Below are 26,455 nucleotides of genomic sequence, written 5' to 3' on the forward strand. Positions count from 1 at the left end.
GTTTCTTTTTATGGCTGAGTAATATTCCATTGTATATATGTGCCACAGCTTCTTTATCCATTCATCTGTCAATGGACACTTAGGTTGCTTCCATAGCCTGGCTATTGTAAATAGAGCTGCAATGAACATTGTGGTCCGTGACTCTTTTTGAATTATGGTTTTCTCAGGGCATATGCACAGTAGTGGGAATGCTGGGTAGTATGGTAGTTCTATTTTTAGTTTTCTAAGGAACCACCATACTGTTCTCCATAATGGTGGTATCAATTTACATTGCCACCAACAGTGCAAGAAGGTTCCCTTTTCTCCACACCCTCTCCAGCATTTATTGTTTGTAGATGTTTTGATGATGGCCATTCTAAATGGTGTGAGGTGATACCTCCTTGTAGTTTTGATTTGCATTTCTCTAATGATTAGTGATGTTGAGCATCCCTTCATGTGTTTGTTGGCAATCTGTTTATCTTCTTTGGAGAAATGTCTATTTAGGTCTTCTGCCCATTTTTGGATTGGTTTGTTTGTTTTAAAAATATGGAATGCTTCACGAATTTGCATGTCATACTTGCACAGGGGCCATGCTAATCTTCTCTGTACCATTCCAATTTTAGTATATGTGCTGCTGAAGCAAACACAGTAGTATGTTGTTTAATCTCCACATATGTGAATTTTTGTTGTCTTCATGTATTAATTTCTAGTTTAATATTGTGTTCAGAAAGACACTTGATATGATTTTAATTATCATAAATTTATTAAAACTTGTTCTGTAGCCTAACATATGATCTTTCCTGTAAAATATTCCAAGGGCCCTAGAGAAGAATGTGCATTCTGTTATTTTTGGGTGTAACATTATGTATATATCTGTTAAGTCCATCTGGCTAACACATCCTTTAAGGCAGATGTTTCCTTACTAATTTTCTTTCTGGTTGATCTATTCACTTATGTAAGTGGGGCATTAAAATCCCCTACAATTATTACTGTCTATTTCTCCCTTTAGGTCTGTTAAAATTTGATTTATATATTTAGGTGCTCCTATGTTAGATGCACAAATATTTATAAATGTTGTATTCTCCTGTTGGATTGACCCCTTTATCATTATGTAATGCCCATCTTTGTCTCTTACTACCGTCTTTGTTTTAAAGCCTATTTTTTCTGATATAAGTATCACTACTCCAGCTTTCTTTTGGTTCCGTTTGCATAGACTGTCTTATTTCATCCTTTCACTTTGAGTCTGTGTGTGTCCTTACATCTAAAATGACTCTCTTGTAGACAGTATATATATGGGTCTTGTTTTCTTATCAGTCAGTCACTCTGTGTATTTCGGTTGGAGCATTTAGTCCATTTACATTTAAAGTAACTATTGATAGGTATGTACATATTGCCACTTTGTTAATTCTTTTCTACTTGTTTTTGTAGTTCTTCTGTGTTCCTTTTTTTCTTCTCTTGCACTCTTCTTTTTTTAAGACTTTCCAAATTTTATATTATTTTTATTCATTAAGTGAATAATTATTTTAGCTACAAAATATTTAAATATACAAGCAAGTGAAATTATATGTTCAACAAAATTAAATTACAATCATTGATGTGTTTCCAAACATGTTTGTTCTTTTGAATTTATCATGCCAAATTTACAAGAGTTAGTTTTTCATCCTAAACAATCTTCACAATTTTTTAGAAATTTAAATGTTATCTTTCAGATAAATTTTAAAATCACCCTGGTGTCTCTGTAAGAGTGTACCAGTTTAAATTATAATTATTTTTAATTGAAGCATAGTTAACTTACAATATTTTGGTTTCTGGTATACAACATACTTATTCAATATTTTTATAGATTATACTCCATTTCCAGTTATTACAAAATAATGGCTACATTTCCTATGCTGTAGAATATAATTATTTATTTTATACCTAGTAGTTTGTATCTCTTAATTCCCTACCCCTATCTTGCCCCTCCCCCTTCCCTTTCCTCACTGGTAATCACTACTTTGTTCTCTATAGCTGTGAGTCTTTTTCTGTTTTGTTATATTCGCTTGTTTTGTTTTTAGATTCCACATATAAGTGATGACATACAGTATTTATCTTTCTCTGTTTGACTTATTTCACTAAGCATAGTACCCTCTAGGTTCATCCATGTTGCTGCAATGGCAGAATTTCATTTTTTTTTTTTTTGGTTGAGTAATACTCCATTTTATACATATATATTCAATATATATACCACATCTTTATTCATTCATAGGTTGCTTCCATATCTTGCCTATTGTAAATAATGCTGCTATGAACATTGGGGTACATGTATCTTTTTGAATTAGTGTTTTTGGTTTTTCTAGATGTATACCCAGGAGTGGAATTACTGGATCACATGGTAGTTCAATTTTTAGTTTTCTGAGGAACCTCCATGCTGTTTTCCACAGTAGCTGCACCAATTTACATTTCTACCAACTGTGTACAAGGGTTCCCTTTTCTCCACATCCTCGCCAATATTTGTTATTTGTCTTCTTTTTGGTGATAGCCATTCTGACATGTGTGAGGTGATATCTCATTGTGGTTTTGATTTTCATTTTCCTGATGATTAGTGGTGTGTCTGTTGACCATCTGCATTTCCTCTTTGGAAAAATTGTGTATTGAATTCTTCTGCACATTTTTAATTCTGTTTTTTGTTGGTTTGTTTGTTTTTGATGTTGAGTTGTATGAGCTTATTGCAAATATTTTCTCCCATTCAGTAGGTTATCTTTTCATTTTGTTGATGGTTTCCTTTGCTTTGCAAAAACTTTTAAATTTAATTAGGTCCCATTTGTTTATTTTTGCTATTGATTCTTTTCCCTTAGGAGACTGATCCATAAAAATATTGCTGCAATTGATGTCAAAGAGTGTTTTGCCTATGTTCTCTCCTAAGAGTTTTTCACGTATTACATTTAGGTCTTTAATCCATTTTGAATTTATTTTTGTATGTGGTGTGAGAAAATATACTAATTTCATCCTTTTACATGTAGCTCTCCAGGTTCCCAGCACCACTTATTGAATCTTGTTCTCTTCCTTTGTGGTTTGATGACTTTTGCTTTTACTGTTATGCTTATATTTCTCTCTCTCTCTCTCTCTCTCTCTCTCTTTTGGTAATTACTAAAGGATTGTTTTGTGGTTACCAGGAAGCTTTCATATAATAACATAACATTCTATTTTAAATTGACAACAACATAAGTTTGATCCCTATATTTCAACATTTTTACTTTCCACCTCACAGTTTATATCTTCATGTCTTGTGTATCTTTTGGTAATTACTAAAGGATTGTTTTGTGGTTATCAGGAAGCTTTCATATAATAACATAACATTCTATTTTAAATTGACAACAACATAAGTTTGATCCCTATATTTCAACATTTTTACTTTCCACCTCACAGTTTATATCTTCATGTCTTGTGTATCCCTTAACTAATGATTGTAATAGTTGTTTTTACTGCTTTTGTCTTTTAATCTTTATACTAGCTTTATAAGTGATTAAACCACTACATTTACTATATATTTACTTTTCCAGTGAAATATTTTCTTTCATATGTTTTCTTGTTAGAAATTAAACTTTTTTTTTTTCATTTTAAATAAGTCCTCCTAACACTTCTTATTAGGCCAGTTTAGTGGTGAAAACTCCCTTAGCTTTTGCTTGTATGGAAAACTCTTTCTCTCTCCTTAAATTCTACCTGATAACTTTTCTGGGTAGAGTATTAATTGTTGGATTTTTTTATTTTTTGTTTCAACACTTTGAATATATCATTGCACTCCTTTATGGCCTGCAAAGTTCCTGCTGAAAAATCTACTGTTAGTCTTATGAGTGTTCCTTTGTACATAACAAAATATTTCACTCTTGTTGCTTTTTAATATTCTCTCTTTGTCTTTAATTTTGATATTTTAATTATAATGTGTCTTGATGTATGTTTCTTTGGATTCATCTTATTTAAACTCGTAACTTCATGGATCTGGATGTCTATTTCTTTACCCAGGTTAGGGAAGTTTTTGTCCATTATTTCTTCAAGATTTCTGCTATTTTCTCTCTCTCCTCTCCTTCTGGGACACCTATAAGTTGAATGTGTGTCCACTGGGTTTTGCCTCATAAGCTCCTTAAGCTATCTTCACTTAAAAAAAAATTAATCAATTTATTTTTTGCTGCTCTGATTGGGTGAGTTCTACTGCCTTGTCTTAAAGTTGACTCATCATCTTTTATGCTTCATCTAGTCTGCTGTTGAATCTGTCTAGTGTATTTTTCAGTTCAGTTATTGTATTCTTCAGCAGTGATTTTTATTTGGTACTTTCTCATATTTTCCCTCTTTTTGTTGAAGTTTTCCTGTGTCCATCCATTCTTCTCCCCAGGTCAGTGAGCATCATTATGACCATTACTTTGAACATTTTATCAGGTAAATTACTTATCTCTATTTCATTAAGGTTTTTTTCTTTCTGGGTTTTATCTTGTTCTTTTATTTGGAATATATTCCTCTGTTTCTTTATTTTGCTTGACTCTGTTATGGTTTGTATACAGTAGATGAAATGAAGGTCTCTCCCAATATTGAAGAGTGGCCTCATGTAGGAGATAAAACTTATTATTCAACCCTGCTCCAGCTCTTTGTCATCTCTCAAATCTTTGTGCTTCTTCAAACAGCTTATTATATTTTTAAATGCTCCCAGTATTTGAGGATGTGCCAAGACCTCTCAGAGTTCCTAAGAGGAGTAACTCAGTACCTAGTTTCAAGCTGTTTGGAAGCTCTGTTCTTCTTTCTCAAAATTGTTTTGGCTCTTCAACGTCTACTGTGTTTCCATACAAATTTTAAAATTGTTTGTTGTGGTCTGGGAAAAAAATGCCATTGGTATTTTGATAGGAATTGCATTGAATCTGTAGACTGCCTTGGGCTAGTATGGTCATTTTAACAATATTAATTCTTCCAATCCAAGAACATGGTATAGCTTTCCATCCACTTGTGTCATCTTCAATTTGTTTCATCGGTGTTTTATAATTTTCTGTATACAGGCTTTTTACCTCCTTAGATAGGTTTATTCCTAGGTATTTTATTCTTTTTGATTTGATGGTAAATGGGATTGTTTCCTTAATTTTTCTTCTGATAGTTTGTTGTTAGTATGTAGAAATGCAGCAGACTTCTGTATATTAATTTTGTATCCTGCAACTTTACTGAATTCATTAATGAGCTCTAGTAGTTTTCTGGTGGCATCTTTAGGATTGTCTATCTGTAGTATCATTTCATCTGCAAAAAACTACATGCCAATAAAATAGACAACCTAGAAGAAAGGAACAAATTCTTAGAAAGATAAAATCTCCCAAGACTGAACCAGGAAGAAATAGAAAATATGAACAGATCAATTACCAGTAATAAAATTGAATCAGTAATTTAAAATTTCCCAAAAAACGAAAGTCCAGGACCAGATGGCTTCACAGGTGAATTCTACCAAATATTTAGAGAAGATTTAACACCTATCCTTCTCAAACTATTCCAAAAAATTGCAGAGGAAAGAACACTTCTGAAGTCATTTTATGAGACCAGCATCACACTGATACCAAAACCAGACAATGATATCACAAAAGAAAAATTGCAAGCCAGATGAAATAAAATTTGTATTTTAAGGCAAGAAAAGAAAAAATGACCAGTGAGATTAAAAGAATATCCAATTCACCAATTAGAACATGAAAAGATGCTCAATTGCATAATTCACCAGGGACATGAAAATTAAAACTGCATTAAGATAATCCTAGCACAGTGGCTAAATTTTACAAGATTATAATACCAATATCAGTAAATATTTTACAGCAACAAGAACTCTCACATACTGGTTGATAAGGTAGCAATTAGCACCACCACTTTCCAAAATAATTTAGCAGTACCTTCTAAACTGAGCCTTCTAAAATAATTTTAAGAGCCAGTAATTCTACTCCCAGGTATATATTCAATGGATATTCATGCCCACATGCACCGAGAGACCTATACAAGAATATATGTAGCAGAGCTATTTGTATTAGCTTCAAAAGCAAGTAAAAGCTCTTTGTTCCCTTGAGGTCCTCCTGCTGGACTGAGATAGAATAATCTCTATTTATCCTTATATGCTTTTCTTGTCTCAGAATGAAGTAGGTAGGATATAACATAATGTATGTAAGGTGATATGCATTTGCAGCTATGAGATTAAATGTCCCCTTAAGAAGACCAAGGTATGGACTCAGAAAGAAAGGGTGGGGAAAACTATTTGAAAAGAAGGAACTGGCATTTCTCATGGCAGCTAATGTCTTAGTGATCTTTGGTGTCATTATACCAGGATGGAAACTTGAGTTTTAAAATGTTATAAAATCAATTCACAAACATAGTAATTTTTTTAAAGTTAAACAGTATAGAAAGACATAAAATAAAATGTCTCCTTCCCATCCATAGTTCTTCAAATAAAACCACTATTTTAGGTATACTTTCCAGGAAATAAAAAAGGATACTTTGTCAGTTTATATACACATGTACTCTATTTTTTACATATACCCCAATGTGTTAAGACTACAAATACCAATCTACTCCTCACTTTTTTCTCTTCACATTAATCAAGGTTGCTTTGCCTTCTTTTATGTGCAACTTTATCTCATTCTTAATGTCTGCATTTTATGTCATTGTTTAGATGTATCAGAATATTCTTAAGCAGTCCTATTATGTTGCTTCAAGTGTTTTGGCTATTATGAATAACGTAACAAAAACATTATTTTAGAGCTATCTTCCATACTTTCCTTAAGGTATTTTCCAAGCAATAGAAATGTGGGGTCAAGGATATGAGCTTTTTAAAAACCCTAACATATATTTTTTCACTTTGATCACTGGGCAGGAAACTTTGATTAGTAGATGAGGATGGGTACTTCCACTTCCTTTTTTCTAATTTACTAATGCATCCTGCTCTTTGAAAAAGCTGTTTCTCAGATGTCTTCCTTGGGGCTACTGTGACTGTGTACAACTGTAAGATCAAGGCCAAACCTGTTATTCCTGATAAAACCTCTCTTTTGGTCTCAGCCTTGGACAGGCCAAGTCTTCATGATGCTGTGGGTGTCACTGCTGGTCCTAGGTAAGTAGAACAGCTCAACGTGGGCCCTGGGTGGGGTTGGGACAGCATCTCTCTACCAGGGACCTGGTCTTTTCTTGGGGGCTCAGCCCCTGCTCAGAGATTCTTTTCTGCCTGGGGAGATTATATTCTTTGTCTTCACTGTATAGCTCAGAGATTTTTCCCTTGAGGCTGAAAACGTGGTCAGAGCTTCAACTTTACAAAGAAGGAAGCCACAGTGACCACAACACTTAAGGATTTATTCATTTTTTTCTACAACAAATATTACTTGATAAAGTCCAGAAAATGTATTACATTTGCTTGTTTATATTGCCTCATTCAGAGAAGACCCTAGTTTTCTCTCTGCAGAGGAGGAGTGTTTATCCCTTGTATGACAATGTCAGACCATGGTGCTGGACATGGGAGGGAAAGTTTTCTAATACAAAAGATGTCTCCTGCTTTTGCACACAAATGCAAACCACAGCTGTGACTCAGATAAAGAACACAGGGAGGATGAGACAAAGACCGAGACTCACAGGGGGAAGTGGGCAAGGCAAGGGAAAAGCCTAAGATGCATGACATTCTTTCTTTTTCCCTCCAGGTTTATTGAAGTATAATTGACAAATAAAAATTGTATATATTTAAGATGTACGAGATGTTTTGATATACATATATTATGCAGTAATAACCACAATCAGCTAGTTAACATTTCTCTCACTTCACGTAATTACCGTGTGTGTGTGTGTGTGTGTGTGTGTGTGTGTGTGTGTGTGTTAAGAATACTCAGGATGAACTCTCAGCAAATTTCAACAATACATTATTAGTCACCATACTCTACATTAGATCTCCAGTACTGCTTCATCTTACAACTGGAAGTTCATTTCCTCTGACCAACATCTCCCCAGTTCCCCTACATCCTACTCACTGCCTGGCAAACACCATTTTATTCTCTGCTTTTGTGAGTTCAACTTTTTCAAATTCTACATGTAAGTGAGATCATGCAGTATTAGTCTTTCTCTGTCTGGCTTATTTCATTTAGCATAATGTCCTCTAGGTTTATCTATGTTGTCACAATGGCAGGATGTTTTTCTTTTTTTAAAAGCTGAATAATATTCCGTTGCATATATATATGCAACGGAATATTATTATACACCACATTTTCCTCATCCATTAATCAGTTGACAGACACTTAGATTGTTTCAATATTTTAGCTACTGTGAATAATGCTGCAATGAATATGGGAGTGCAAGAATCTCATCAAGATACTGATTTTATTTCCTTCAGATACATACCCAGAAGTGGGATTGCTAGATCATATGATAGTTTTACTTTTAATTTTTTTAGGAACTTCCATACTGTTTCTGCATAATGACTGTGTGAATTTATATTCTTACCAACAGTGTACAAGGTTTCTTCATCAACACTTGTTATCTTTTATCTATTTGGTAATAGCCATTCTAACTGGTGTGAGGTGTTATCTCCTGGTTTTGATTTGCGCTTCCCTGAGGATAACTAATGTTGAGCATCTTTTTATATACTTCTGGACACTTTTATGTCTTCTATTAAGAATATCTATTCATGTCCTTAACTGTTTTTTAATCAGGTTATTTGTATTTTGCTGTTGATTTGTTAGAGTTCCTTAGACATTTTATATATTAACCCCTTATTGGATATATGGTTTGCATATATTTTCTCCCATTTCATAGGTTTCTCTTTATATTGCTGTTTCCTTTGCTGTGCAAAAGCTTTTACTTTTGATGCAATCCCATTTGCTTTAGCTATTACTTTTGTTGCCTATGCTTTTGGGGTTATATCCAAAACTCATGTCCCAGATCAATGCCAAGAAGCTTTCTCCCTATGCTCTCTTTTAGTAGTTTTACAGTTTCAGGTCATATATTTAAGGCATTAATCTACTTTGAATTGATTTTTGTACATGGTGAGATATAAGGATCCAATTTTTTTTGCAGAATGATTTATGGAAAGAACTATTCTTTCCCCCTTGTGTGTTTTTGGCACCCCTTTTGAAGATCAGTTGACTGTAAAAGTGTGGACTTATTTCTGGGCTCTCTGTTCTGATCCATTGATCGATATGTCTATTTTTATGCTAGCTTTGATTACCATAGCTTTGTAATAAAATTTGAAGTCAGGAAGTATAATGCCTCCAGTTTTGTTCTTCTGGTTCAAGACAGTTTTAGCTTTTGGGGGTCTTTGTATATCTATTTCACTTTTTTTCTTTGTGATTACTATGGGAACTTATTAAATATAACAGACAATTTAAGTTAAGAAATGTATTTCAATCACATATTAAAACTCTACATTTTTAGTTCTCCCCCCATTTTGTTATAGATACCACAATTTACACATTTTATATTGTATGTACATTAACAAATTGTTTTAGCTATAGTTATTTTTAATACTTTTGTCTTTTTAAACTCTTTTCGCTAGAGTTAAAAGTGATTTATACACCACTATATAGGATGCTATGGTCTGAATGTTTGTTTCCCCTCAAACTTCATATGTTAAAATTTTGACACCAAAGGTGATAGTATTAGGAGATGGTGGGGCGTTTGGGAGATGATTATGTCATGAGGGCAGACCATCATGAAAGAGATTAGTGCCCTTATAAAAGAGGCCAAAGGGAGCCCTCTTATGCTTTCTTCCATATAAGATTATAGTGAAAAGATAGCTGTCTATGATGAAGTGCACTGTACTGGAGATGAGTCTGCCGGTGCTTTGATATCCGACTTTCCAGCCTCCAGAGCTTTGAGAAATAAATACTGTTGTTTATAAGCTACCCAGTATGGCACTTTTTTCATAGCAGACTGAATAGAATAAGACCCAGTATTCAGAGTAGTCTGAATATAACTATACAGATCTTCCTCAATTCATGATGAGGTTATGTACTGATAGACTTATTATAAGTAGAAAATACCATAAGTCTAAAATGTATTTAATACACCCAGCCTACTGAATATCATAGCCTAACCTAAACCGCTTTAAACATGCTCAGAACACTTACATTAGCCTACAGTTGGGCCAAATCATCTAACACAAATCCTATTTTTTAGTAAAGTAGTGAATAGTTCATGTAATTTATTGAATACTGTACTGAAAGTGAAAAACAGAATGACTGTATAGATACAGAATTGTTGTAAGTTTACCTCTTTGACTGTGTGGCTGACTGGGAGCTCTGGCATACTGCTGCTGCCCAGCATCACAAGAGAGTATCATACTGCATATTGCTGGCCCAGGAAAAGATCAAAATTCAAAGTTCAAAGTATGGTTTCTACCAAACGCATATTGCTTTTGCACCATCACAAAGCTGAAAAATCATAAGTCAAACCATATGTATACTCACCTTTAACAGTGAATTTTATAATTTCATGTGTTTTCATGTTGCTACTTAGTGTCCTTTAATTTCAACTTGACGAACTTCCTTTAGCTTTTCTTTACAACATGTTTTATGGTAGTTAACTTCCCCAGCTTTTGTTTATCTTGGGAAGTCTTTATCTCGCCTTCATTTTCAAAGGACAGCTTTGCCATGTATCGTATTTGGGGTTGGCAGGGATTTTTCTTTCAGTATTTTAATTATCCCACTCTCTCCTGATCTGCAATTTTTCTACTGATAAATCCACTGTAAGTTTATTAGGGTTCCCTTGTGTGTGATGAGTTGCTTTTCTCCTGCTGATTTCAAAACTTTGTCTTTGACTTTTGAGAGTTTGATTATAATATGTCTTGGAACTTTTGATGTCTAGCTTATTTGGGATCCTTTGGGAATCGTGGATCTAGATGTTCAAATCCCTCCCCAGATTTGGGAAGTTTTTAATTATTTCTTTAAACAATCTTTCTGCTCTTATTCTCTGCTCCTTCTGGGACTTCAATAATGCATATATTGATTGGTTTAATGTTATCCCATAAACCCCCTAGGTCGTCTTCACTCTTTTTTGGTCTTCTTTCTTTTTGTTCCTCTAACTGGGTAATATGAAATGGCTTGTCTTTGAATTTACTGATTATTTCTCCTGCATGATCACTTCTGCTATTGAAGGTGTCTATTGAATTTTTCAGCTTAGTCATTGTATTCTTTAGCTCCAAGATTTCTGTTTGGTTCTTTTTTATGTTTTCTATTTCTTTGTTAAACTTCTCATTTTGTTTATCTATTGTTTGTGGATTAATTTACTTGTCTGCTTTTTCTTATAGTTCATCGAGCTTCTTTAAGACTATTATTTTGAAATGTTAGTCAAGCAGTTCATGGATTGTTAGGGTGAGTTATTGGAGCTTTATTAGTTTCCTTTGATGTTGTCATATTTGCCTGACAAATATGATCTGTGTAGCTCTGCATTGGTGTCTGTGAATTTAGAAAAGCAGACACTCTTTCTGGTATTTACTTGTTTGAACTGCTAAATACTCTTGCTTCTTCCATGAACTTATAGGACTGCCTCCAGGATCATGGTTGAGCTTGGCTGGAGCTTGATCTCATGGTTATTGCTGGGTCTACATTTGGGTCTGCAGTTGGCAAGCCCGTTACCAAGGGCATGGATGGGTGTGATTTCTGCTAGGTCCCTGAGCATTCTCTCATTGGGTTGCTTGGCTGGTCCCTGGGCAGACAGGACTGCCCTGAACTTCAGTAGAATGGTACTGGAGTTTGGTCACAGGATGGCTTTAAGGACCACAGTCAAGTTCAAGACATGAAGTTCTGTTGCCAGGGGTGCTTACGGGTGTGGCTGTCACTGGGTCCCTGGGTAGAACCCTGGGCAGGCAAGACTGCTTTGGACTACCGTAGAGTGGGACTGGATCTTGGTCACAGAACTGCTTCAGCAATAGAACTCAGATCTGAGGCTGGTGGGCTTGTTACCAAGGGCATGGATGAGCATGGATTCTTCAGCAGAAAAGGCTGGTGGCAGGACGATGGACAAGTGGAGCTAGAGTTGAGTTTACAGGAAAATAAGGCAGCTTTCAGTCTGTAGCTGGGATCATAGTCAGTGAGTCTTCTACCAGCGCATGTGCTTGTCTTCTCACAGTGGCCTCCTTGGTCTTGGGCTCCAACGGGGTTTCACAATCTCTAGATCTCAAAGCTCTCAGTTTTTGTTTGTAGATGGCTCCAAAACTTTGTTTCTGTAGAGGGTGGAGACAAAGACTAGAGACCTCCTCTTCTACCATCTTGCTCATGTCACTCCCAACATGTGATATTCTCTTTGTGCCTATGGGTGTGTATAAGTCTATCAATTCACACATATCAACTGGTTGGTTTTTTACCAAAGTTGAAAATGTTAGAATAAAACATATTTATTCATTTGTTCAACAAATTTAGTAACATTAATACACAGCACTATGCTAGGTGCTGAGAATGATGGGAAGACATGGGAGGCAGCATTTCTGTGCTTAGGAAGCTCATGATATAGAAGAGCCTTCAACAAGGCCAATGTACAAGAAATATCTATGTAACAAGATCTCAGTTAAACAATTGTCCAAGCAAAGTTACCAATGATGGTAAAAGTGGTTAACAAACTATATGCCAAGTAGCTGGTAATGACTTCATGAAACAGATAGACAGTAGGAGCTGGAGGGGGCAGGGATGGGGTGCAGCACAATGTGAGAAAAAAGGACCCCATAGTTGGAAGCTGCATGGAATACTTCAGAAATAGGAAGCACATCCTAGTGTGTCACCAAAATAAAGGAGCAAGATAGGGTAATGTCGAGGAACATGTGCTTTAGGGTCAAACAGGATGGGTTCAAATAAATGGGTTAAAAACTCCATTCTGCCCTTAACAGCTACTTAAACAGTTTCTGGTCTGTAAAATGGGGATAATCATAGAACATTCCTCATAGGGATAGTTAAGAAGATTACATGAAATAATGTATGTGAATATCTACCACATAGAATACACTCAGAAAAATATTAGCTACTTATAAAACAATACAAATCCATGGTGCCAAGTTATTTAGAAAATGGCAAATAATCCATTGCTCTGATTATAACACTTAGGTTTGGATTACTTCTCATCAGCCCCATGTGGACAGGGATAATATCCCTTTTGCTCACTGCTGGATTTCCATTGCCTTGTCCAGTTCCTAGATACAGTTGGCATTCCACAAATTTCTGTTGAATGAATGAATCAAATCTGTCCCTCATCTGGAATGTGTAATCAGTTTACAAACTAGTCAATTTTGCCTCCTCTGCCTCTCCAATACTCCTTTCTCAAACCCATATCCTCCCAAGTAGAGATACTTACTAACTTAGTACTTTAATTAATTCATTACTCAATAAATGTTTATGAAATGTCTCTTATAAGCCAGGCACTGTTATAAATTCTGCGTGATATATGGTGAACATGAGAAGTCCCTGCTTTCACATAGCTTCTGTTCTAGAGAAGGGAAAGTAAACAAACAGAGTAAACAAGCAGATAAGATAATTTCAGATAAACATTCTGAAGAAAATTAAATATCATCATCTCTTGCTCTGCCTCCCCTCCAGTCCTTCTGCTTTACATCTGCCAGAGTGCTCCAATAAGTTACAACTTTTAATCTTGTCACTTTCCTACTTGAAACGTTTCCATGGCTCCCTGTTACTCTTATGATGAAACCATAGCTACATATCATCCATAACTTAGGCCCTGCCTATCTGTCTAATCTGATTTCCCCTAAACTCTCTACCTTCCAGAACCACTCCCCCATTCAACTTCTGAACACCAGTGCTATTTCTTCATGTCTGTGCCCTTTCTGTCTTAATTACACCCCCCATCAGCTCTTGCCACACACAAACACCTTTGCCTGGCTGACTCCTATGTTCTCATTCAGTCTTCTCAAGCATCACTTCCTTCAGGTATCTTTCATGGTCCTCCCACCCTCTTGGCCGCACACTGACTCACACACACAGACCCTACATACTGGGATGGGTGATGCTTCTGCCTTCAAGATGCCCCATGTGTATTTCTATTACTACACTTATACCCTGTATTATAATTATATTATTTTGCTTCAGGTTTCTGTTTATCCCACCAATCAACTTCTTTTATCAGATACCATTTTTTATTCATCTTTTTTATTCACACTTTAGTCCAAGCACAATGACCAGTATAAATAGACATTTGACAAATGACTATTACATTAAAAAATAAATTTTAAGGAAAGAAATAATAAATGAATGAAAACAAACAAACAAACAAACAAACATTCCCTTTGAAAAGCAAAAGATTCCTTGCTCTGTGCTCATCTCTGGCTCTTTATATTTTTACAGCTCCTGTCAGTGGACAATTTGGTGAGTTCTCCTTTCTTATGTACTTCAGTGTCCCTGGATAAGAGTGTCTCCCTAATAAATATGAAATATTTTTGATGATTGCCTGAGGATCTCTAATATCTCCTGTTTCTCTTGCTGAGGTCGGCAAAGATGTGAAAGTGTCACCTGGTCTATTGGCATTGCCCAAGAGCCAGGATAGCCACAATCATCCTCTGACCCTCCCTGGAAGAAGCAACAAATGTACAAGCAACTCCTGGCCTTCACTAGGTCCTGCACTTACTCCTATTGCAAATGGACCCCAGATAACAAGGCAGGACATCTTAACTCCATATCAAATGTGCAGGACTTGGGATAAGATGTTCTCCAATCAGCAAGCCTGCAGAACTTCTCTGAAAACATCACACTGTGGAGACACCAGTGGGAATGTTGCATTCTTTAAAGTTTTAGGAGTAAAATCCTCCAGGAAATGTGTGGGGAGCATAAGAACATCCAACAAATGGGCCCTTAAAAGGAAGAAATGCACCAAAAGAGGAGATTGAGGGAGAAGACAAATTGTCTGTATACACATTTTTTTAAAGTTCTGACACTTAATTGCCAATATTTTGGGTCAGAGAGTATTTTGGATATTTGAGGACTCATAAATAGCAAGAACTCACTACCACCTCTCTCCTGTCCAAAATCAGCTGCCCAGTGTTTCATCCTTAATTAGATCACTTCTGGATTCTAGCTAACAACTTGTCCATTCCTTGCTCTACCACAATTAGCTATGATGGGATTTTTCTGGGCATTTCCTGGGCATAATCTATAAGATGAAAGTGTTAGACAAGTTAATCTCTCAAGCTTTTTCCAATGCCAAAATCTTAATATGATTTATCCTTTTTTGGAAAGTGCAAAATTGTGATTTTAACAACTCCCTGGGGAGTTCTTATGAGTTTACGAACAGGATGAAGTGACAGGGACAGGGGATGACATTTCCCAGGATCCAATTCCATAACAGCCTAACCTACCATTTTTTTCCCATTGATATTTGGCAGTGAACCTTGCCTGGTATCACCCTCTTGAAATCATTTTGCCTATTGTCATCCCCTCAGCAATCACTTTCTGCTGGGTGAGTGTTTTGGTTGAAACACAGACTTGAGCAATCAGTGACCTTTCCAGGGGGATTTCTTAGGGATTCTCCAAAGCCAGGACCTCCAGTTTGGGACTCACAAACCACTGTGATGGGAACTGCAGGCCACTCCACCTCAGATTCTTTCTCTTTCATCCACAGCAACTGAACAAAAATCTGTAATTTTCCTCCATCCTCCATGGACCACTGTCTTCCAAGGAGAGAATGTGACACTGACTTGCAAAGCATTTCACTTTGATGCATCAAAGAAAATAAAATGGTACCGTTGGTATCTTCTGGAAGAAATACAAAGTGAAACCTCAGGAAACACCCATGAGGTCCATGAATCTGGAGATTACAGATGCCAGGCCCAGGACTCACTCCCGAGTAATCATGTGGGCTTGATCTTTTCTCCAGGTGGGAAAGAAATGAAAGAAAAAAGTTTAGAAATAATAAAGTTACCCAGAACTCAGCTATATTTACTAATTCAAAAGCTATAGAAATAAGGCCCAGGAATTTATATATTTTACAAGCTGCTCAGGTAAAAGGAAATTTGAGAAGCAATTTATCTGAATGGTTTCTGAAACTATGTATAGTTTGAGGCTTATAAAATTTATTTGGAATAATAATCTACATGAGGGTTTGTTAATATTTGACAGATAGATAGATAGAATAGATAGATAGATAGATAGATAGATAGATGATAGACAGAAATTTCCATTTCTGTCCTAAAGCCACCTGTTTTCAGTTGAAGCAGTATCTTTCTAGTTATAATGTTCTTAATTTAGTGAACAAGGAAGCAGTATAGTAGCAAAGAGCTAAGAGCTTCTTTGACCTGACAATTCCCCTCTTAAGAATTTACCTACTGAAATAATCATAGATATATACAACCAAAACAGAAGAACATTAAATGGTCAAGAAAAGAAAACTCATTAAATAAATTACCTTACTGCCATCGTAGGAAAACTTTGTGGTCATTGAAAACCAGATTAAGGAATGATATTGATGACATAGGAAAGTGTTCATAACAATGTAAGTGAAAAGCAAATTATCAAGTAGATAAATATTTTAATTTCATAAAAAGAAAAGAAATACACACAGACTCTCATATACGTGTACATAGAAAAAAGAACTTGAAAAAATCTGGGTGGTGAGATGATAAGATTAATTTACATTTCCGTTTACAAAATTTTCTCAAACATATGTGTTCCTTTTAAAACCAGAAAAAAAGAGGGATTTCCCAGGTGGTCCAGTGGTTTGGACTCTGCACTTCCATTTCAGGGTCATGGGTTTGATCCCTGGCTGGGGAACTAAGATCTTGCAAGCTGCACATCATGGCCAAAAAATAAAATATAAGATAGATATATAGATAGATAAGACCAGAAAAAAAGAAATGATAATTATTTTAAGAATCCTTTTTCCTTCGTCCCTTTCTTATAAAATCTATTGGAATAATAATGAAAAGAAGGGAGAAACAATCAGATGAAACAAACAACTGCCCTTGTGTTTCCTACAGCCAACCTAATCCTGCAGGCTCCACTTGATGTGTTTGAAAACGAATCTGTGATTCTGAGATGCCGAGCAAAGGCAAACAGAGTACTGAATACTATAAAGCTGTACAAGAATGAAAAAGTCCTTGAAGTCCTTGAAAAATCCTCTGAATTCCATATTCATCAGGCAAGTCTGAAGGACAATGGCAAATATCACTGTATTGGAGTTAAGGAAGATGATCAGTTGGTTTCTTCAAACTCGGTCAAAATTGAAGTCCAAGGTAAAGCCTTCATTATTTTGTGAAATAGGTTAGTCAAAAGGAGGACTCCTGAGATTGTAGAGGATAAAGAGGGTGGACTGTAATACCATTGAACCTCAGGGCACAGTCCTACAAGGAACAGAGAAAGTACTACTGTGCTTTGGGCTGAAGAATATTAGGAATCAAAGGTGGCATCTCTTCTGCCTGCTTTTGTATGCTCTGATTTCTGGTGCTGAGGATAAACTGTGTTTTTCTCCATAGCAGTTCCAAGCCTCACTGCTCTGGGGACTGTTGTGATTCTTCTCTCTAGAGCTGTTTCCAAGTCCTGTGCTGAGAGCCAGCTCCACCCAGCCCACCGAAGGAGGAGCAGTGACTCTGACCTGTGAGACCCAGCTCTCTCCACAGAGGCCAGATGTCCAGCTCCAGTTTCACTTCTTCAGAGACAGATGGCGCCTGGGGTCAGGCTGGAGAAGCTCCCCAGAATTCAAGATCCCCGCCATATGGAGAGAAGACTCAGGGTTTTACTGGTGCCAGGCACAGAGCATGAATTCCTCTGTCCAGAAACAGAGCCAGAGATTACAGATACAGGTGAAAAGTGAGTGTTAGTGAGGTGAGACTTGCTAGGACTGGGGTTGGGAAGGGCCGGGCAGAGTGGCACAACAGTTGTTTATTTTTTTCTTTCAATCCCATGAGATACAACTCTTTCTTTTTCTTCTGAAGTTTCTCTTCCTTGACACCATTTTTTTTTCCTGGTAGGCCTATAGGCATAAGCCATGGGCTATGGCAGAGCCCTCCGACTGGGCTGGATGGACTCTGCTCAGCCAGATGGACAGATTCCTAGAATGCTAGATCCCTGGAGCAGAGCACTTAAGAATAAAAAAAATAAAGGACAAGAGCTTGGGGAGTAAATGGTTTCAACTTGCTCTCTTTAGGGATGGTGTTTTACACACAATTAATTTTCCCTAAGTCTCTGAAACTGTGTAGGCCCTCAATCATGACTGTTAACCAATTGTCAAATGCCTCTTCTGATTAAATTTGACCTATCTCATAGGAGACGTGTTTGAGCATTAGGAAAGATGCAGATCTGGGGTGCATGCTTTCCTGAGTGAGGAAGGGGTGAAAGTGGTAGAATTCTCCATAAATTCACTCCCATTCCTAAGCAAAGAAGAAGATTCTATGTTTCTTCTAAACTGTCCAGATTTTATTAATCTTTGCTCTCCAGTCACAGGCAACAGGTTTTTCTTAGGTCCCTGGTTTGGACTGGAAAATTGAGAGGAAGTGGAGAGGGTGTTACCCAACAGTTGCAACATAGTAATTTCTAGCATAGGATCTCCCCCAGCATAACTGATGGAACCCCAATCTCAAACCCTACTCCCTCTCTGTTCCCAGGTATCTTCCCTTGTTCTTCAAGCCCCCAGGATGACTCAAAAAGGCACTGCCCTAAGCCAACATCCTAGTGTAAAACCACAACCACCTGGAGTATAGAACACTTTCATCACAGATTTTCCCAGTTTTAGGAGGATTGTTATGGGTCCACCTCCTCTGACCATCTAACTGACCGGCAGAGGTGTTAAGAAGTGCTTATTCCAGGGCAAGCTTGCTGTATATGCCAATGATTGATTTCCAGCTAGCCATTGCAGTTGTCACAGCTTCAGATCAAGCATCTCTGATGGCAGGTCTTCCTGTCCCCTTCACCATCCACCACTTCCCCCCAAGCAGCACCACTGTTGGGAACCTGGTGTAATTTCCAGAATGATTAGTCCATGTTCTACAGGTAGGGCATGAGGGGAAGGTGGGCAGGGTTGCCTCTTTTTCTTGTGCCAGATGCTCCACCAGTTCATTAGGGAGTTGAAGTTCTCCCAAACCATGGATGGACCACAGTCTCTCCACCACTTTCTCCCTCGTCCCAAGGAACAAGCTCAATTCTACCCAGGCCAACTTCCTATCGGGTCAGCAGACTTAGCCCTTCCCATTCTGAGACTCTTCTTCTATGACTCATTCTGTGACACCCCAATACCAAGAATCTCACATGTCATTTTTATTAATTTAGAAGTTGTTCCTGACATCCGTATATACCCTCGCCCAAAGTTGGTGTTTGAAGGGCAGGAGCTGGTGCTCATCTGCTCAGTAAATGGAGTTCCAGGGCCCATCACAGTTTCTTGGTACAGAAAATTCAAAAAGCTGAGGACAGGAAGAAAGCTTCACACTTCCTCAGAAACAGAATTCAAGATCCCTGTGGTGACAAACAGCTATGATGGAGAGTATTACTGTGTTGCCAGCAATAGTCGCTCCTCCTTCCACAGTGACCCAGTGACCATCAATGTGAAAGGTGTGTCTGTCAGATATTATATGAGGGATGGCTTTTCAAACTTCGTGAAGACCACAAGGTGGATGTGTGGGAGTGAATGTTGATAGTTGCCAATAATTTACTACTCTGAATAATCTACCAGAAGTTAGAGACTAACAGGAGTGGGATTTAGTGATAGAAGGAGTTGTGGGAGCTTTTGGAAACTCCTAGAAATGGAGGTCAGAGAAAGTACTCAGTGATTGGCATATGTCTGGACTCTTCATATTTACAAATTACTTTTTAGCTTAAATGCAGTGGCTCCTGGGATAAAACCAGAACAAACAGAATTTTAGAACTGGAACAATCTGGGGCCATGTCTCTTCACAAGCCTCCTTGATTTAAGGATGTTCAGGGATTCCCTCCCTCCCACTACCTCGTTGTCTCTTTCAGTTCCAAATGAGCACATCCTTTCACCACCCTCAGGGCTCCTAGGGCACAGGATATTAGGAAGAATGAGATAGAGTTCCAGATCTTCCCTGTGAAACCAAGGGAGCCTCTCTTTCAATTCTGTATCAGTTTTATCATAAGGCTGAAATCCTGAGGACCCCAGACCCCTATAGTAGAGGAACGTCCCTAAATCTCTCTGCCCACAGAACATTCTAGGAATAACTCCTGTACTCAGACAATGGCCTGGGGACCCAGGCAGTGAGGAGAGGCCACTCTCCACCAGAAGTGAGTTAAGTCTGACCACCAGAAGTCACAGGATCAGGTTGTTTGTTACCTCACAGTCTAAAGACTACAGCTACAGAAATTCACAGGCTTTTGTTTCACATGGCATCACGGCAGGTTCATTGCCTCTGTTTGGCAGATCTGAGCTCCTTCCTGTGACCACACTCTCAGGAATTCCTTACAGTGAATCATCAACAGTAAAATACACAGTCTGACCAAAACTCTCCTAACATAGCTGTGAAAACTTTTCAGGGTCCAGATTCTGTCAGAGTTCACCATTATTTGGTTTAGATGATACGCAGTCTTTGATTTTTCTGTCAATCAAAAAAGAAATAGTCCAGTGATTCCTGGGTCTAATCTTCCTCTTACTGAATCCCAACAAATCTCTACTCCCTTACCTACTTCCTGCTTCTTCCCCAATTCATCTATATTAGCCTGCTCAGGCTGCCATAACATAATACCACAGACTGGGTGGTTTAACAACAGAAATTTATTTTCTCACAGGTCTGGAGGTTAAAAGTCCAAGATCAGGTGCCAGTAAGATTGGTATTTAATCAGGGCTCTCTTTCTGGCTTGCGGTAGGCCACCTTCTCTCTGTGTCCTCAAATGACCTTTCCTCTGTGTCCTGGGAGAGAGAGAGGCCTCTCTCTTCCCCATCTATAAGGACACCAGTCCCATCTGATTAGGGCCCCACCCTTATGACCTCATTTGACATTTATTTCCTTAAAGGCCCTATCTCCAAATACAGTCATATTGGAGATTAGGGCTTCAACATATGTATTTGGAAGGGACAAAGTTCAGTCCATAACACAATTCTAATATCCCCATTGGCTCCCAGGTCTTTGAACAACTGTCTCTATCCTGTGGGCCTCATCCTTTGACAAGTTCAGATACCATCACACCCCTTAATATGTCTGCAGCATCTCTCTCTCTCCCCTTCCTTGGTCCCTGGCATCTACAGAATTCACTGTTTTTCTCTTTTCTTTCTTTATTCTTCAAATCCCCAGATACTTGAGTTTCCAATCAATCTTAGTAGTTCTCAAATCATTTCTCTATCCCAGAGTTGTGGAAATATCTGTTGTTCCAATCAACAATTAATTATTGGCAATAACCAATGTGCAAATCCATGTAGGATACAGACAGGTAGCAACATCACAGTTACTCCAACCATGTAACTATAGTTACTACACCACCTCAAACTACACCACCTACTTTACCAGTATCTGATGCCATCGTACCCTGAAATCTATTAAGGTAGTTGTGGTAGTGAGAGGAAAATAACTTCTGTAGAGCCCTGTGCTGTTCCCTTCATTGGTGGCAAACTCCAGTTCCACTTTCAAGGAGATGATATGATTCAGCATTAGACCATGAGTAAGGAGACAGACTCAGGTCCTATCTGGTCCTGAAAACAGCCTGCTGAGGGACCACAGGTGGATCTCCTAAACTTTTCCTGACTCAGTTTTCTCACCTGTAAATAGAGAGGGTCAGGCTGGATGCAGGGAGAGTGTAGGAACAGAGGAGAGGGTCCTGGAAGAGTATGTGAATCTGGAACAGAAATGGGCCAAGGGCACAGACCTGAGGCCAATCCCAGCAAAGGGAGAAGTGTAGAGCAGGGACTGATAAGAAGACTCAGAGAGGCTTGGCAGGTGAGGGAACAGATCTTCCACGGTCATATGGCAAAGGGAAGGGAAAAGGTAAATCTGTCAGCCTGGTGGAAGCAAAATAAGGGACTTCTTCCCGAAAAACATCATTTCCTCTGGAAAACAGGAATGAAGGTCACCTAACAAAGGGATACAGGAGACGAGAAGGGCCAGGTCTGATGGGAAAGGAGAAAACCAGCATGGAAAACAGGAGAGAGCTGGGGGGAAAAGCCTGGGAGGCACTGGGCTGCCCTGAGGGCCAGTGGACTTGAGACTGGACATCTCACTAGCCACTGATTGAAAGCTCCAGGAAGTGGCAGGTGCAACTGTTGACTAAGTATTTCTATCCCTCAGTCCCTGTGTCTCAACCTGTCCTCACCCTCAGCCCCCCTGGGACCCAGACTCTTGTGGGAGATGAGGTGAACTTCGACTGTGAAGCTCAGAGAGGTTCTCTGCCCATCTGGTATCAGTTTTTTCGTGAAGGTGTGCTGCTCAAGAAGATAGAAGCTACTTTATGGAGAACAACATCCTATAGATTCTCTCTGACTGCAGAGCATTCTGGGAACTACTACTGCACAGCTGACAATGGCCTTGGCCCCCAGAGCAGTGAGACCCTGAGACTCTCTGTCATCGGTAAGCTCTGGATTCCTGCCAGTGACCCATCCCTGACCCAGATCCTCTCGCACCAACCCCTTCAGAGGTCTGAATGGATCTTCCAGTTTCCTACCCCAATCAACCTCATGCCCATCTTGGCTCCCTTCTCATAGAACCAGCTATCTGTGAGCCTTAATTCTCATCCATCCCTGGCTCAGCCAGACCCCTATGATAGCTCAGAACCTTCCCCAGCTTTACCAAATGAATTTTTTTTCTCAAATTATCTTCTCAGGCCCTGTATGTTCAGTCTCCAAGCCAATTTCTCTTAACTCCATGCACAGAAGCATCTCATATTTCCTCAATAACACTTACATATTAATTTAGCTACAAGCACAGTCATATGGGAATATAGTGGGTAAGACCTTACTTTCTCCAAAGGGTTCTCAAGCAGTTCAAGCTCTTCCAGTAGGTTTAAAGAGGGCTGAAGGTGAAGGGAAGGGAGGAAATGGCTTCCTGGAAACCAGCTCATTTGTTTTCTGGGGTTTCCGTGATCTTTTGACTTAACCCAGTAAAATAAGTGTCATTTCATTGTACTATGTTTTTAAAATTTTTGTTGCAGTATGACATACATTTATGAAGGTATATGAACCATAGGTGTACAGGTCATGGTTGCCCATAGAATCATGAAAAAGTGTCATTTTAGGAGCAAAATTGCTTCTGTTTACACTTGGAATCTTTGTTTAGTAGAGAGTGAAAGTTCAGTTTTCAGAGAAGAGAAATATAAATAGAAAAATCTTGAACCTGGTGTATCAGATCATTTTAGATCAGAAGAAAAAAACCCCAATGTCTCCAGTGGGTGAGGGTTTGTTAAGGATATCCAGGGCATAAAAAACAAACAAACAAACAAACAAAAAACAGGAAAGACATTATATTCAGATTCATGGAATAAGAACTGGGAGATATCTCAGAATTCAACTTATTTCTCAAAAACAGATTATACTGATGTCTGATGAGCTAGAAGCGTTCATTATTCTCTACTCCTAGGCCCATCAGCTTTTTCCTTTCTATGTCCTTCTGCCCCATTGTTCATACTGCTCCTAAGTGCTTTCCACCCTCATTCTTATGACTCTATCTTATAACTTATCTTTACTCAAAACTCCTGTTAATTTCAGCATTGACTGCCTTGGACTTCTGGGTATGACGTCCTGCTCTGTATTTCAGCGTCTGCCCCAACTGCCAAAGCAGTGCTTCCAATTAGTCTAACTAGTCAAGCAGCCTAGCTCTAAGACACCTTATAGGCCACTGGCAAGTCTATACATAGAATGTTCTTAAACCAACTGCTCACCTCTAATTCAACAAATGATGGCCAAGACATGTAATGAACTACATTTAAGAAAATACTTTTTCTAGGAATGATATGCACAGCAGAACCTCTGAGGTTTCCTAGAAAGAGCCAGTGTACATGAAAAACACCTTGCTCGGGTTGTCTGATGTCAGCGTGGGTCAGAAAACCTGAATTCTAGCCCGAGATATGAAAATAGCTAGCTCATAATTTGGGCAAAACTTTTAAATTTTCTTTGTCTTGCTGTTTTCACCTTCTATTGAAAGTTAGATAAGACAGTAATTAGTGTCCCTTAGAGCCCCAGAATTCTGTGATTCGAGTTGGAATAGGAACCCAGAGGCCATGAATTCATGAAGCTCTGGAGGAAACAAAGTGAGGGAGAGGCTGAGCGACACTCGTCAAAGCCCCAGACAAGACAACCAGGGAAATCTGTGGGTGCCCCAGAGCTGGGCTCGTTTACCTGGCAAAGCAAGGGAGAGCATCAGTTTGACAGAGTCTCATCATCTCTCACAGCGGGGAGTTAGGGGAGGCACTTTTAGGGCTTTGGGAGCAGGAATTGGTCAGAGTGGGATTGTGACTGCAAGTGTGGTCTGGTCAGAATTTGTAAATTAGGCAAGTTTCTGTTATAGTCTGTGGTCTTAGGAACCCATGAGTCCATTTGGAGTTCTTATTACTATGCTCCTATCTTGGAACGTATGGATCTGAAAGACCTCTTGCTCCTCGATAGCTCTTGTTTCAGATCATAGAAATAAAACATGGCCAAAGGAAGATATTACCCCAATATAAACTGTTGAGTAAAGAGATTATTTTAAAAATGTAAATGATCTGAGACCCAGACTCCAAAGCCTGAAGCCAATCTACCTAGGAAAGCCCCAAGCCCTAAGACATCCTCTTTCTCATTATGATGTATTTTCGTCTCAAATTTAGCAATATCTGAAACCCCTTTATTTCCCATTTCGTGTCTGTCTTCCTCAATACCAGAGTATAAGCTTCATGAGAATGGAACCTTATCAGTTTTGGTCTGCACCTCATCCCTGTGCATACTTGGGGTCTGGCATAGAGTAGGTCCTCAGTCAGCATTTGTAATTTCATGAACAAAAAGTCTTTGAGATGAGATGAGGAAAAAAAGAGCAGGGAGAGAACATTGATCTTTGCAACTGTTTATATCAATTGAACAGATGTAAATGAGCCCTAAATTAGCAAACAAGTTGAGAAGCTTCACTGTGAGCCATGCAGACTTTCTGGCGGAATAATCAGGGTTGTTTTTTTTTTCCCCAAGGGAATATATCCCAAAGAGAAGACACAGAAATTTCATGGGAATGTGAGCTAATAAGATATACCCATTTTGAATCTATCAACAGCCCTGGGTCACTAAAACACTACCCGACCCCGGACACACACACAGCTTTCTCAAGCAAATACAAAACTCAGAATATACTTTTATTCATGGAAGTAAAAGCCATAAAGAAAACAAGTCCAATATGAGAATCTTATATGTATAGCTGATTCACTTTGTTATAAAGCAGAAACTAACACACCATTGTAAAGCAATTATACTCCAATAAATATGTTAAAAAAAAAGAGAGATGATAAGAAAACAGAAAAGAATATATATATATACATATATATAACAGAGCTCAGGAGAAAAACCAAACCTATGTTAGAAATAAAATCCAAATCTGAAGCAGTAAGAAGAGAATGCATACTTCCAAAATCTGTTAAAAGAATGCAGAATTGTTTTGAGAGAATAATACAGAAGGCAAAGTAGAAAGACACAGAAAAAGGCAAAAAGAAAAAGAAAGGAAAATATGGAGGTCAGACAACGAAGCCCCCAAGTGTGGATAATTAAGTGTCTAAAGAGAGAAACAAAACTCAAAGACATAATAAAAAGTTTCCTGAAGTGAAGAAAACTTGAATATGTAGATCAAAAGACATATCCTGATGAGGTTATTGACTTTCAAGGCTAAAAATATACTTGTGTGTGTGTGTGTGTGTGTGTGTGTGTGTGCACATGACCATGTGTGTGTGATCACAGCAAAAAAAAAAAAAGAAAAAGAAAAAAAAAAGCAGTCATCTCAGAAAGAAAAAATATGCAGTTGGTCTTAGTCTTTACACAGAAGTCAAGGCTAAAAGAGAGAGGAATGGTATTCAGATTTGGACTTTCAGAGGAGAAATGAGAACTGAGAATTTTTTATCAAATCAAAAAAACATTTTCAAACGTGCAAGAATTCAGGGAACTTAGTACCCATTAACTCTTCTTGAAAAATTACTTGATGACAAACTCTAGCCAGCCAAGGTATGAATCAATATAAAAGACTCAAAATGAGGAAACTATGATATGAAAAGTGAATACTGAATCTACGCAGATCAGTAGTTCTCAGCCTTGGCTGCATATTAGAATCAACTAGGAATTTTGAAGAAAGATATTTACTAAGCCCTCTCCAGACCAATTAAATTCAGAATCTCTCAGATGCGGTCTCAGAATCCATAGTTTTTAACACAACCTCAGTTGAAAATATTGTACAGATATGGTTGAAAACCACTGATTCAGACATAAAAACAAAGGCTAAGCAACATGAGAGTTATGGTTACAGAATAGAAAGCAACTATTATAAATGCTGAAAAAGTAAAAAATATATGTAACAAAGGAAAATCATTCCGAGGGAAAAGAGGAAGTTAAACAACCAATTTTCTCATGATTATTATTATTTCATAATGGAGAA

The 26,455-nt window shown here is 38.0% G+C and overlaps 1 protein-coding gene and 1 non-coding gene across 2 annotated transcripts in view; one reads left to right on the forward strand and one right to left on the reverse strand.

Moving 5' to 3' along the window:
• Positions 1 to 519: 519 nt before the first annotated feature.
• Positions 520 to 626, reverse strand: LOC112062248 (U6 spliceosomal RNA). Its single transcript, XR_002890639.1, has one exon. It is a non-coding gene; the product is annotated as a U6 spliceosomal RNA (small nuclear RNA).
• Positions 627 to 7,041: 6,415 nt separating this feature from the next.
• The window catches only part of FCRL5 (Fc receptor like 5), a 41,998-nt gene continuing 22,584 nt past the window's right edge, over positions 7,042 to 26,455 (forward strand). The window contains exons 1-7 of the mRNA XM_055083945.1: positions 7,042 to 7,072; positions 14,283 to 14,303; positions 15,553 to 15,807; positions 16,907 to 17,161; positions 17,451 to 17,735; positions 19,191 to 19,469; positions 22,151 to 22,429. Coding sequence (XP_054939920.1) covers positions 7,042 to 7,072; positions 14,283 to 14,303; positions 15,553 to 15,807; positions 16,907 to 17,161; positions 17,451 to 17,735; positions 19,191 to 19,469; positions 22,151 to 22,429 — 1,405 coding nt within the window. The remainder of the gene's footprint in view (positions 7,073 to 14,282; positions 14,304 to 15,552; positions 15,808 to 16,906; positions 17,162 to 17,450; positions 17,736 to 19,190; positions 19,470 to 22,150; positions 22,430 to 26,455) is intronic.

The sequence above is a fragment of the Physeter macrocephalus genome, chromosome 4 (genome assembly GCF_002837175.3).
Source record: "Physeter macrocephalus isolate SW-GA chromosome 4, ASM283717v5, whole genome shotgun sequence".
Classification (NCBI taxonomy): Eukaryota; Metazoa; Chordata; class Mammalia; order Artiodactyla; family Physeteridae; genus Physeter; species Physeter macrocephalus.